The 12,013-nt window shown below is 52.0% G+C and overlaps 1 protein-coding gene across 1 annotated transcript in view; it reads left to right on the top strand.

Moving 5' to 3' along the window:
- The first annotated feature begins 247 nt into the window (after nt 1-247).
- RAP1GAP2 (RAP1 GTPase activating protein 2) overlaps nt 248-12,013 on the top strand; it is a 178,857-nt gene continuing 167,091 nt past the window's right edge. Inside the window, exon 1 of the mRNA XM_060082924.1 lies at nt 248-283. Within this exon, the coding sequence (XP_059938907.1) occupies nt 261-283 (23 nt within the window). The 5' untranslated portion in view covers nt 248-260. The remainder of the gene's footprint in view (nt 284-12,013) is intronic.

The raw sequence follows: 12,013 nt of genomic DNA, 5'->3' as shown, positions 1-12,013 counted from the left end.
CCCATCTCTAAAATAGGGAGAATAACAGGACCCATCTCACTGGGTTATGAGTGGCTCCAGCCCTCCCAGAGCTCCCAAGTGCTCCCTTTCTGGGCTGGAGGAGAACTTCCTTCCTCCTGAAGCAACATTGTCCAGGGCCCTGCGGGGCTGGTGGTCTGGGCTGGGCCCCGGGACCTGTCCCCTGCAGGTGCTAGGTGGGAGCCTTCAGCCCTGGCACTGACGGAAGCCCTTGCTTTTCTCTTGGCAGGATTGACAAGACCATGCTGGCGAGCCTGAAGGTCAAGTAAGTAGCCACTTCCTGTTACGTAAAGGTCAGAGGTAATGGCAGCTGGAGCCCTCATTTCCCTCATTTCCCTCCTGGTTGTGGAAAACGTGAGCGGGACTGTTGCATTTGTCAGATTCTCTGTCTCAGTCCAGGGGCTTGTGGACTTGGAGGAGGCTGGACTGGGCTCTGGATTCCTGAAGTATCCGGGAAAAGGCAGATGCTGGGAAGCAAGCAGGGGGACCAGTGTGGTGGAAATGTGTATAGCAGTGAAGCTTTCAGGCCACAACTCAAGGGTATAAGAAAGATAATTGTATTTTCCATCACTTTAATTTTTATATTTTAATTTTCCATCACTTGTAATCATTTTATTTTTATATGTAATTTTTATAGCCCCAGTCCCAAGAGGCTATTTTTTTTTTTTTTTTTTTTGCCGCACTGCACAGCATGCAGACTTCCCCGACCAGGGATCCAACCCATGCCCCCCTGCAGTGGAAGTGTGGAGTCTTAAGCACTGGACCGCCAGGGAAGTCCCAGGCTGTCTTTCTGACATTCCCACCTACCTGGAAAAGTGTGCCACACAGTTCTAGGACCTGGCAAAACACCCCAGTGTGTGTGTGTTTGTGGGTGGTCAGTTGGTCATCGAGTCATCTATTACCAGACAGCTGTCGTCCTGATCAGCCTGGCCCTGAGGCTCTGAGAATTCCAGCACCAGGTTCAGGGTCTGGGGATTGATTGTCTGCCTCGGTTTATCACGTGTCTGCTCGTCTGTTTGGGGAGCCCTGAGCAGACACCCCTTTGTCCTAGAACCTCTGACTGCTTCTCTCTCATCACCTTCGTTCTCTTCCCTCTGTGTTTCTGGCCAAACCACTTTGCCTGCATCTGGATCCTCTTTCCCCCTTGAGACTTAACAAAAGTTGGTTCCCAACTGCATCCCTCCCTTGGGCAATGAGTACTGACCCACCACCTTCTCCAATTAAGTGAGTTAAAAAGGAGGGAAATTTTAGGAGGGAAAAAACAGCATTGGTCACTAGGTCAAAATATTATCCTGCAACACGTGAATTGGCTCAAGCATGAAAAATTCCTCTACTAAGTGTCCTCCTTTGGGGGCAGCCCCTCCTGCTTGTAACTCCCCCATCTCAGCTGAAAGGTTTTCCAGGCTGGCCTCTCTCTGCCATGCCATTTAGTTGCCAGCACTGACTGTGCATCCCCCGGGTACACTTCCCTGGGCAGAGCACAGCTAGTCTTGCGAGTTGGCATCTAAGGGGGGTCAAAACAAGGAAGCTTCCCACTCAGGTTTGTTTTGCTCAGAAGGGTGAGGGTGGGCAGTCAGCAGGGCAAGGATGGATGGAAAACTGTCCCTGCCCTCTGAGAGCTTTCAGTCTCTCTGTAGAGTTGATGCCAGGGATGTAGTGGGAGCAATCTTGGAAGACTGACAGGAGGAGGTAGCTTCTAAAGTAGCTCTTAAAGATGGGGCGGGACAATGGGCCTGTCTGTGCCTGTGCTGATTGGCGTGGGGTGTGCATCAGGGCAGTCCAGCGTTTAGGGCAAGTCACTCTTGGGTAAGACACTTAACTTCTCTGGACTTCAGTTTCCGTATCCTTTGTCCAGTGGGCACAGCGATGTCTGGCCTTCCTAGAGCTTCCTATCTGCGTATTGCATGAGATGCTAGGTAGGAAGCTGAGTTACTAAGGGGTGTAGAGTGGTAGGAGTGGGTTTTTTTGGTACCGTCTTGGGACATCTAGTTCAATTTCACAAGCGTTTATTGAGGGCCTGTTTGTTTTAACTAGTAAAGATGATACCTGTAACCTGCAAAGGAACTAGTTACAGGGTGGAGTGAAGGGCTGGGGGCATGGGCCAGTGTTGAGGTTGGGACCCCAGTGGGCTCTCTGGGTATGTGGGGGACAGTCTGAGGTCGTAGGCCTTGGGGAGGTGGTGTTGAGAGGGTTGTTTGGGACAGTGTGTTCCTACTTGTACTTGGTTAAGATTCTTTTGATTGCAAGAAACAAAAACCCAGTGTAATCTGGTTAAGCAAAAGATGGAGTTTATGGAAAAAAGTCCCAGGTGCCTCAGGGAACCCGAGGGGAGGAGGTGGAGCTAGAGCTCAGGGGGCGTTGAACAGGAACTGGAAATGCATCCCCATCAAAATCCCAGCTGCCTTCCTTGCGAAAATTGCTAAACGGATCCTAAAATTCTTACGGAAATTCAAGGATAATCTTGAAAAAGAAGAACAAAGTTGGAGGACTGTACTTCGTGAGTTCAAATTTACTACCAAGTGACAGTAATCAAGAGAGTTTGGTAATGGCATAGACATAGACATACGGATCAATGGAATAGAATTCAGAGTCCAGAAATAAACTCTCACATTTGTGGTCAATTGATTTTCAACAAGTACAATATGTCATGACAATTCAATGGAGAAAAATAGTCTTTCAACAAATGGTGCTGGGACAACTGATATCCACATGCAAAGGATGAAATTGAATCCCCGTCTCACACCGTATACAAAAATTAACTCAAAATGGACCAAAGACCTAAATGTAAGAGCCCAAACTATCAAACTCTTAGAAGAAAACATAGATGAAAATCTTTGTGGCCTTGGATAAGGCAATGGTTTCTTAGGTATGACACCAAAAGCACAAGCAACAGAAACAACAAGAACAACAAATTGATTAATTGAACTTCTTCAAAATTAAAAACTTTTGTGTTACAAAGGACACCATTAGGAAAGTAAAAAGACAATGCACAGAATGGGAGAAAATATTTTTAAATCACATATCTGATAAGGGACTCATATCTAAAATATATAAAGAACTCTAACAACTCAATAATACAAAGACAAAAAGAATTTAAAAATGGGCAAAGACTCTGAATAAACATTTTTCCAAAGAAGTTATATAAATGGCCAATGAGCACATGAAAAGATGTTCAGCGTCATTAGCCATCAGGGAAATGCACATCAAAGCCACCGTGAGATACTACTTGACACCCACTAGAATGACTATAATCAAAAAGACAGGTAATAACAAGTGTAGGTGAGGATGTAGAGAAATTGGAAGCCTTACACGCTGCTGGTGGGAATGTAAAAGGGTGCAGCTGCTTTGGAAAACAATTTGGCAGTTTCTCAAAAGGTTAAACATAGAGTTACCGTATGACCAGCAATTCCATTCTTAAGTATACATCCAAGAGCAATGAAAACATATGTCCATAGAGAAACTTGTACGTCAATGTTCATAGCAACATTATTAATAATAGCCCCAAATGGAAATAATCCAAATGCAAAGATATGGTCTTCTTTTTGGGGTGATGAAAATGTTCTGGGACTAGTTCGTGGTAATGGTTGTACAACCTTGTGAATATACTGAAAACCATTGAATGATAGACCTAGAAATGGTGAATTCTATAGTAAATAAACTACATCTCAATAAAACTGTAAAAAAAAAAAGAGGGAATCTGATTGGCCCAGCATGGTCCAATCAGTTTAGCTGGAGAGACGGGGTTTATGGATAAAATATGTCTGCTGCAGCCACCTCTCTCTGTGGGAGGGGTTAGTTCTCAGAGAAGAAGGATGAGTTGTGGGCTGGGCAGATACCATAGGAGGTTTTATCCCGTCACCCCCATGACTCTTAGGACTAAAAGGAAGATCAGTAGCTGCTCCCTCATTCTCCTCCCCACTAATACCTAAGAAGAAATTCTGCCTGGGTGCCCAGGATATGGCTCTGCTTACTGACAGGTCCTTAGGCAGCCAACTGCATGTGCTAGGGCTCTTCCAGGTACCCAGATGCTGCCTTCCTTCGGCTTCTGCTGGGTGAGACATCTTTCTGTACTAATGCAGCCCAGCCCATTGGCTTCTCCACTGAGCACCAGATACCCCTGGACTGCAACCCATGCTCCCGATTGCCTCAGCTCCTTTCCCAGGGACCTGGTGTCCTTGACACGAAGACAGTCAGCCATACAACTCCTGGAAGTGTCCCTGAGCTATGCAGCTCCGAAGATGGGGGTTCTGGCACCACCATTATTGAGCACTTACTATGTGCTCACTTTTCATCACACAGTTTCCCTGAGGTTTCACAACCATCTCGGGAAGCAGCTACCACTACTGTCTGCATTTTACAGAAGAGAAAGGGAGGCTTGGGAGGTTAGGAAACTTGGTCAGGGTCATCAGGGAGTAGGATTTGCAGCTGGGATTTGAATCCAGGTCTGTACTTCATGGCTGGTTCAGTCCAGGCTGGAGCTAAATAGTTCTCAGCACCTCTCTCCGCCCTACTTTCCCACTCTTTTCCCGAGTTAGAAAGAGAGTCTGGTGCTTTGGCCCCAGAATGCACCCCTGCCTCCACAACACTGTGGATGGGAGGGCCCAGCCCCCTGCTGGAGGCCCAGGTTGAGAGGGGTCTGGGGTACCTGAATGATGAAGACCCTCAGAGGCAAGGGGTGCTGGGGGCCTGGAGCCACACAAGAACACTGGATAGGCGGGTGGCGGCAGCACATACAGGAGAAAAAATTGGGAGGCAGAGACTAACACATTGTTAACCTCTCCAAGCCTCAGTTTGCCCATCTGTAAAGTGGGAGGATTGGGCTGGTGCCCAATCTGCTCTCTTCTAGCTTTGACTTTCTGGGAGTTCACCTTCATGCCTTTTGTCCTTTTGCATTTCTCTCAGGACCTTGATGATGGTAGGTGCTCGCTGTTGACTAAGCAAATGCATGCACGAATGAATGAGTGTCTTTGAGAGCAGAGGTTCTGCATACTTCATCTCTGGCTCCCCAGAGCCTTACACCATGCTTGGCATATAGCAGGTTCTCAGTCTGTATTTGCTGGATGAATTAATTCTGGGTCATCATGGTTAGCCCATCACATGAGATGGAGGGCTGGAGAGAAAGAGGCAGGGACAGCAGGTGGAGAACGCCCCTTCGCCAGCCTGCTCCCAGGCCAGCTTGGGATACGGTCTGTATTGCAGTGGTTGAACCATAGTCTGACTGGATTCCCACAGGGGGAACCTAGGTTGGCAGGGCCATGTGTTTGCTCATGGAGGTCCTTGAAGCAGCATCCAGAGGGGACGGCCTGAACTGGGAGCCTCTGATCCTTTCCTCCACTCTTTTGTTTTGCTGCCCCTTGCCCTCCCTCTCAGAGACTCCTGCTTCTTTGCTAAAGAAAGAGATGTGTGCATGTGTGTGTGTGTGTGTGTGTGTGTGTGTGTGTGTGTGTGTCTGCTGCATGGGCTGGTAAGCCATGCTCCAGCCATCTGAGATGACTGTCATACACAGGCACTGGCCATCGTGGGACTGCGTGAGCGTGGAGATGATTCAGTGCAGCCTGTCTCTACTGCTGGGGTAGGGCATCATGCACATTCCTGATGACCGGGAAGTTAGAGCCCATTGCCCTGTAGGGAAAAGAATCCAGCTTTTTAACTGATGGTCCCTGCTCTTGGTCACTAGAAGTGGGCATCTCTAAATAGAGAGAAAGTGCATAAGAGGGCCCAGAGGTCACTGTGCCATCTTATTTCTTCCTCAGGAGAAGGAGGGAGAGGGCCTGGAGGAACTGTCTTCCTGGCAGCCTGGCTGGGGCAGCATTTCAGCTGTCCTGTGGTTTGGTCAGAAGACACCACACAGCCATCTGTACTCTAGGTTTCAGATTTCACCAGCTAAGATTTAAAATCTTAGAAGGGAGGTGAGCACATAGGGCAGCAGCAGGCGCTGTGTCTCAGCGTAACTTCCCTTTGGCCCTGGGGTCCCTGGTGGCAGCTGCTGGAGCCACTGTCCATGCAGGATGGGGGCTTGCCACATCTAGAAAGCTCAATTTCTTGCTATGTCACAGCCCTTTTAAACTCAGGGCTTCAGTCCCCATCCTATGAGGATTATGTACAAAATCTGGGCGATTCCCTGTACAGACATCTGCCTCTCCAGGTTCTCTTGGTGTTGTTAGCAAGGCTACATTCTCAGGGGGTGCGGGGAGAGCAGAGTCAGGGCCCAGGCAGCTGTGCATCAAATCTCTGCCTCAGCTTTCCAGCCCTACCAGAGAGCCCATCCCTCCACAGTCCACCCCTTGATTCCGATGTAATGGCCTTTTTTTTTTGGCTGCATTGCAGCACGTGGGATCTTAGACCAGGGATTGAACCCGTAACCCCGGCATTGGAAACACAGAGTCTTAACCACTGGACCACCAGGGAAGTCCCTATAATGGCTTTTTTTCATGCATCAGTTGAAGGTCACGATCACCAATTTACTTCTCCCATCTTTTTTTTTTTTTTTTTTGTGGTACGTGGGCCTCTCACTGTTGTGGCCTCTCCCATTGCGGAGCACAGGTTCCGGATGCACAGGCTCAGCAGCCATGGCTCACGGGCCCAGCCGCTCTGCGGCATGTAGGATCTTCCCGGACCCGGGCATGAACCCGTGTCTCCTGCATCGGCAGGCGGACTTTCAACCACTGCGCCACCAGGGAAGCCCTTCTCCCATCTTTGACCACCAGGTCTTTGCTTACTGTGGATTACAAGACTCTTTGAGGCACAGAGATGTTTTAGAACCTTCTGAGGCCGCCCCATCTGAGTCAGCTCATCTCCTACATATCTAGGGTGTCTTCTGAGTTTGCTGGGGTTGCCAAAGGCAGGGGGAACTTGATGTTTTGTGGGGTTAGAAGGCTGAATCAGTTAAGCTCACATTTATTGGGCACCTGCATTCGAAGCCCAGTGCTAGGCGCTGGGGCTGGTGGGGAAGCAAAGATGAAAAAGACACAGTCTCGGGACTTCCCTGGTGGTGTAGTGGTTAAGAATCTGCCTGCCAAGGCAGGGGACACGGGTTCAATCCCTGGTCTGGGAAGATCCAACATGCTGCGGAGCAACTAAGCCCGTGTGCCACAACTACTGAAGCCTGTGCTCTAAAGCCCGCGAGCCACAACTACTGAAGCCCGCGTGCCTAGAGCCTGTGCTTGGCAGCAAGAGAAGCCACCGCAATGAGAAGCCTGCACACCGCAATGAAGAGTAGCCCCCGCTCGCCGCAAGTAGAGAGCCCGTGCACGGCAACAAAGTAAAAAAAAAAAAAAAAAAAAGACACAGTCTCTGCTCATGAAAGCTTATAGTCCCATAGGGAGACAGACAGACAGACAGTTGCAGTGGAATGTGACAAGTGCTAACAGAGATGTCCTGAGAGAGGATGGAGGAGGGCTTCCTGGAGACTTGGTGATGCCTCAGCCATCTCCAAAGGTGAGCGAGGCCAGCCCGGAGAGGAGAGGGGCCCCCGGGGCAGCAGCAACAGCGCATAGGCAGTGAGGTGTGAATGGCGTGGGCTGGGAGGGACCTGGGTGCGGTTATGACACCAGACAGATCACTGGGTGCGACTGCAGGGTCTGGCTGGGCCACGTCCAGGAATGTGGGAGGGCTGTGTGGAGGGCTGGGCTTGCTCTGTGTGGCTGGGAGCCATGGAAAGGCTTTAAAGCAGGGGAGTAACGTGGCCAGATTTGAGTCTGAGCGCCCCGCTGGCTGCCATCTGCTGACTCATTGGAGAGGCTGGAGGCCAGAGCAGGGCCAGCGGGGTTGGGGAGAGTGGACAGACTGGAGGGCTCTTGAGGAGGCGGACTCCCCAGCCTGGAGCTGGTTTGGATGTAGGAGGTGGGAGCAAGGGGAAGGGTCCGGGTGAAGACTCAAGTGTCTGGGTGAGCCTTTGAGTGGATGTTGATCCCCTGTACGGAGACGGGGAGTTTGGGCAGCTTGGGGTAGAGGGAGGGAGTAAGGCTCTGAATTACAGTCTCTGCTCCTCATTTCCCCTCTCCCCTCCCAAGTGGCTGGCTTAGGTCCTGACCTTTATACCCACCCCCCACCCTCCCATAGAAGGGTACAGAGGAGAGAAGCAGCATCCTGAGGGCTGAAGGGGGTGGTCGGCTGCTGGGGAAGCAGGCTGGGCAGTGCCCTCTCCCTGGCCTTGCAGGCAGAGCTGGTGGTGGTCCCAGGGGCCCTGCACCCCCCCTCCCCCCAGCTCCAGGTGTGCCTTGGCAGGTGAGCACCAGGTGAGCCCGAGCTGGTGCCACTGCTCTTGTAACCGACAGCTGGCCACACGGGACGTGCAGGGAACCCACTTCCAGACACATTCCACGTGGGGCTGAGGGGAACATCCCTGTTCTGTCTAAAGTATCAACCCTGGTTCATTGATTCTTTAGAATGATCCCTGAGCCTGAGAACAGTGCTGGCGCGTGTAGGTGTGTGTCGGCGTGTGTGCAAGCTTGCCCGTGCAGGTGGACATGAGCTTTGAAGGCCCATGTGGGTGACTGTGTGGTATCTTTTTTGGCTTTAGCGAGTTCCTATGGTAACCACGAACATGCCAGTTTTGGGATCTGGAGTCGTGGGGCGTGAGTGGCTACGGGGAGAAGCAAGGCAGGCGGGTGCTTAGCCGGCGTTTGGGCTGTGGCCTGATTTCATTGCCAGGCACTGGGGGAAGCACCTAAAGGTGCCATTTGCCAGGCAGCAAGGTCTGCAAACCCCAGGGATTTGTGTGCTCCTGGCCCTCATCCTGGCCGGTCCCCATCATGCCCAGGAAGCCCTGGTGAGTCCCTGTTCTGATTTCTTGATGGACAAGCAGCTTCCTGAGTCTCGACCAGGTCTGGTGGGTATCTGATGATGGGCAGAAGGGAGCTGGCTGGCAGCTCTGGCCAGTAGGTCCTGGGCACTGGGGCTCTTCTGAGATGCGTGCGGGATGGTGGGCAGGAGGGGCTCTGTGTATTCCTGGGGCCCTGTGGGGGTTTTTCCTTGTGGCTGGTGAGCTGAATGGTGCTTGTTGATCCCGTGGGACAGGGCTAATGGCCACAAGGGCAGGGATGCAGGGGAGCAGAATGCAGATGGGCAGCCTGTGGCCTGCCAGCCCAGGTCCAACTATCCTGGGGGGCCTCCCCTCACTCCAGCTCCCTGAAAGTCCTTGTGGACGCTCAGGGCTCTGGCCATGCCCTTGAGCTTCTTCAGAGGCCTGCTGGCCTGTCCTGGATGGAAAGTCTCAGGGTCCTGTGGGGAGGAGGCCAGAGGGCTCTGCCTGGCTCACCGGGAGCTGGATTTTGCCAAGGCTAGGGGAGAATTGCTCCCACTGGGCTTTGGCGAGAGGCTTTGACTCCCCACGCTGTGCATGCCTTGTGCTTCCTGTCCACACGCTGTGGACCCTGTGGGTGTGTCAGGACCCCTGCATCCTCTTGGAGAGGCTCCTGATGGACAGGTGCCCAGGAAACGCTCAGAGGTGTCTGGAGTTGGGGGAGTGCTTGCTTCTATCGCCTTCCTCCTGCTGGTTCCTCTGGGGCTGGGAGCAGGGAGTGCGGATGGGGGTGTCAGGAGGGGATGTAGATGGCCCCTCTGGCTTGTGCTGGGAGCCCTGCTCAGGAGCTAGCTGCTCCCCCTGCCTCTGAGGGGGTGCTGGGTGAGGCTGTGCTGGGATGGGGGCTGTGTGGCAGGGGTTGCTGGGGGCTGTGGTCCTTCCTGGTGAAGGGCAAGGGGAGCAAGGAAGTAGACATTCTATGCTCTTTCCAGACCATCTCGGCCTTCCCTCTCTGGAAGAGTCTAGAGCCTAATCCCCAGCACCTTTCCTTGGGAGTGCTGGAAAAGGGAGAGGGGAGCCTTCAGGAGAGATCCCCAGATCTCTGGAGTCCTTGAATCTTAGGGCTTGAAATAAAAAGGTCAGATTAGCTACTATGTGAATCCCTTGTGCCCCTAAAACTAGTCACCCAGCCTGAGCTTGGTTACCTCCAGTGACGGGGAGCTCATTATCTTGTAAGGATGCCTATTATATTGCCATACAGCTCTGATTGTTCAAAGCTGACCATTATTTTCATCTGGAATTTCTGTAACTGCTACCGCTTGGTCGCTCATCTCCCACCCCTAAACAAGGCTAATAATCCTGCTTTCTCCTGAGAGCCCCTCAGAATTTGGAAGGCGGCTCCTGTTCCCTGAGTTGTCTGTGCCCCTGGCGGGTCATCCCTGGCCTCTTTGGCTCTGTTTGGGATTTCTCACTGCCTGGCCTGATCTTTGTTGGAGGTGTTCAGGTTTTCTAGGCTTCATTTCAAAGCCTGGCCAAAGGGATTGGCCCTGGCCAGCCTGCAGGAGCCTGATGGACATGAGGATGGACAACGAGAGACCAAGGGCTTCATCCTCCTTGTTTACAGATCCGTACACTGAGACCCCAAGTGGGGATGTTCCTAACTTGAGACGGCCCAGCCCGAAGGCCGTGGGTGCAGGACCAGGACACAGGAGGTCGGCTGTCGGCCTCTGTGCAGTGCCTGGCCCCTTTCCCGCTTTCCTGTCAGCTCCTCCATCTTCACTACTTTCTGATTTAGGACCTGGTCTCTTCTTCCTGAAGACAGACCTGATGCCTGCAGGGATCTGGCAGGGCCTAGTACAACTGCCAGGCGGGGCCTGGGGGCACCGGCAGGCACACATCTGTGCTCTGCAGGAATGCCGCCTGTCTCCCCAGATCTTCCACGTTACAGGAGAAGCTGGAAATCTGGAGTTTTGGGCAACATCTTGACAACTAGCTCAAGAATTAAAAAAAAAAAACAAAGCCATATGTAACCCATCCTGCAGGCCAGATTCACCCCATCTGTGCGCCACTTGTGCTCCAGGTGTGTCAGCCCTGTGGGTCTCAGCTCCTGTCTCCCTGTGGCCTACTCCCTGGTCCCTTCTCCCCAGTTCACCCCTCCCCTGGTGCTCTCACCACTGCCTTCAGCCACTGACTGGTCATTTCCTGCTCTGGCTCCAGACTGGACTCACTCTCAATTAATCTTTTCTCTCTTCCTAATCCAGTTCTTTCTCTGTCACTGGGTTGTGAAGGCCCTGAGTCACGGGGATGGGTCCTCTCCTGCCCTCCTCCCGGTTCAGGCCCATTATCTCCTGCCCAGATGGTGACAGAGCCTCTCTAATTAACCTCCTCCTCAGGCCTCCGCCAACTCTAATTCATCATCCCCACAGCCATCTCTAACTGCTCCAAGGAGGCCCGTATCCACAGCACCGATGGTAGACCTTGTTAGTCCTGATTCTGCATGGGCTTGTCCCTGGGACCCTGGTTGGGGACTGGGCCATCTTTTTTTTTTTTGAATTAACTTATTAATTTTCTTTTGGCTGAGCTGGGTCTTTGTTGCGGCACGTGGGCTTCACTAATAGTGTCACGTGGCTTTCTCCAGTTGCAGCACGTGGGCTCTAGAGCGCGTGGGCTCAGTAGCTGTGGGGCATGGTATGTGGGATCATAGTTCCCTGACCAGGGATCGAACCCAGGCCCCTTGCATTGGGAGCACGGAGTCTTAACCACTGGACCACCAGGGAAGTCCCCCTGGGCAGTCTTTGTTTGTGTTTACTCCCCGATGACTTCTCTTTCTGGCATTAGAAAAACTAACTGTCCATGGTCCACAGAAGATAGTTGGATCCTCTGTGCCCTCAACCAAAGCACTGGTTCTCAAGCTTTTCTGCACTTTGGTATCACCTGGGAGGCTTAAAAAAGTTCTCATGCCCAGGTCGCACCCAATCCCAGGCTTGGAAATCAGAGTGTCTAGGGTGGGACCCAGCATCGGCACTTTTAAAAGATTCCCGGGTCATTCCAACGTGCAGCAAAATTTGGGAACCCCTGTCCCAAGGGATAAACGAGTGTGATGAATGTCAATGGCTCAGGTGGGGCTGGATGTTAAAATGGGCTGTAGGTGGGTGAGCCTCTCTAGCCCAGGGTTTCTGTTGACAATTGGGGCTGGAGAATTCTTTGTTGTGGGGACCCTCCTGTGCACTGTAGGATGTTTAGCAGCATCTC

The sequence above is a fragment of the Mesoplodon densirostris genome, chromosome 18 (genome assembly GCF_025265405.1).
Source record: "Mesoplodon densirostris isolate mMesDen1 chromosome 18, mMesDen1 primary haplotype, whole genome shotgun sequence".
Classification (NCBI taxonomy): Eukaryota; Metazoa; Chordata; class Mammalia; order Artiodactyla; family Ziphiidae; genus Mesoplodon; species Mesoplodon densirostris.
Note: the sequence above shows the minus strand (reverse complement) of the source record. Positions and strands in the feature narration are given on the sequence as shown.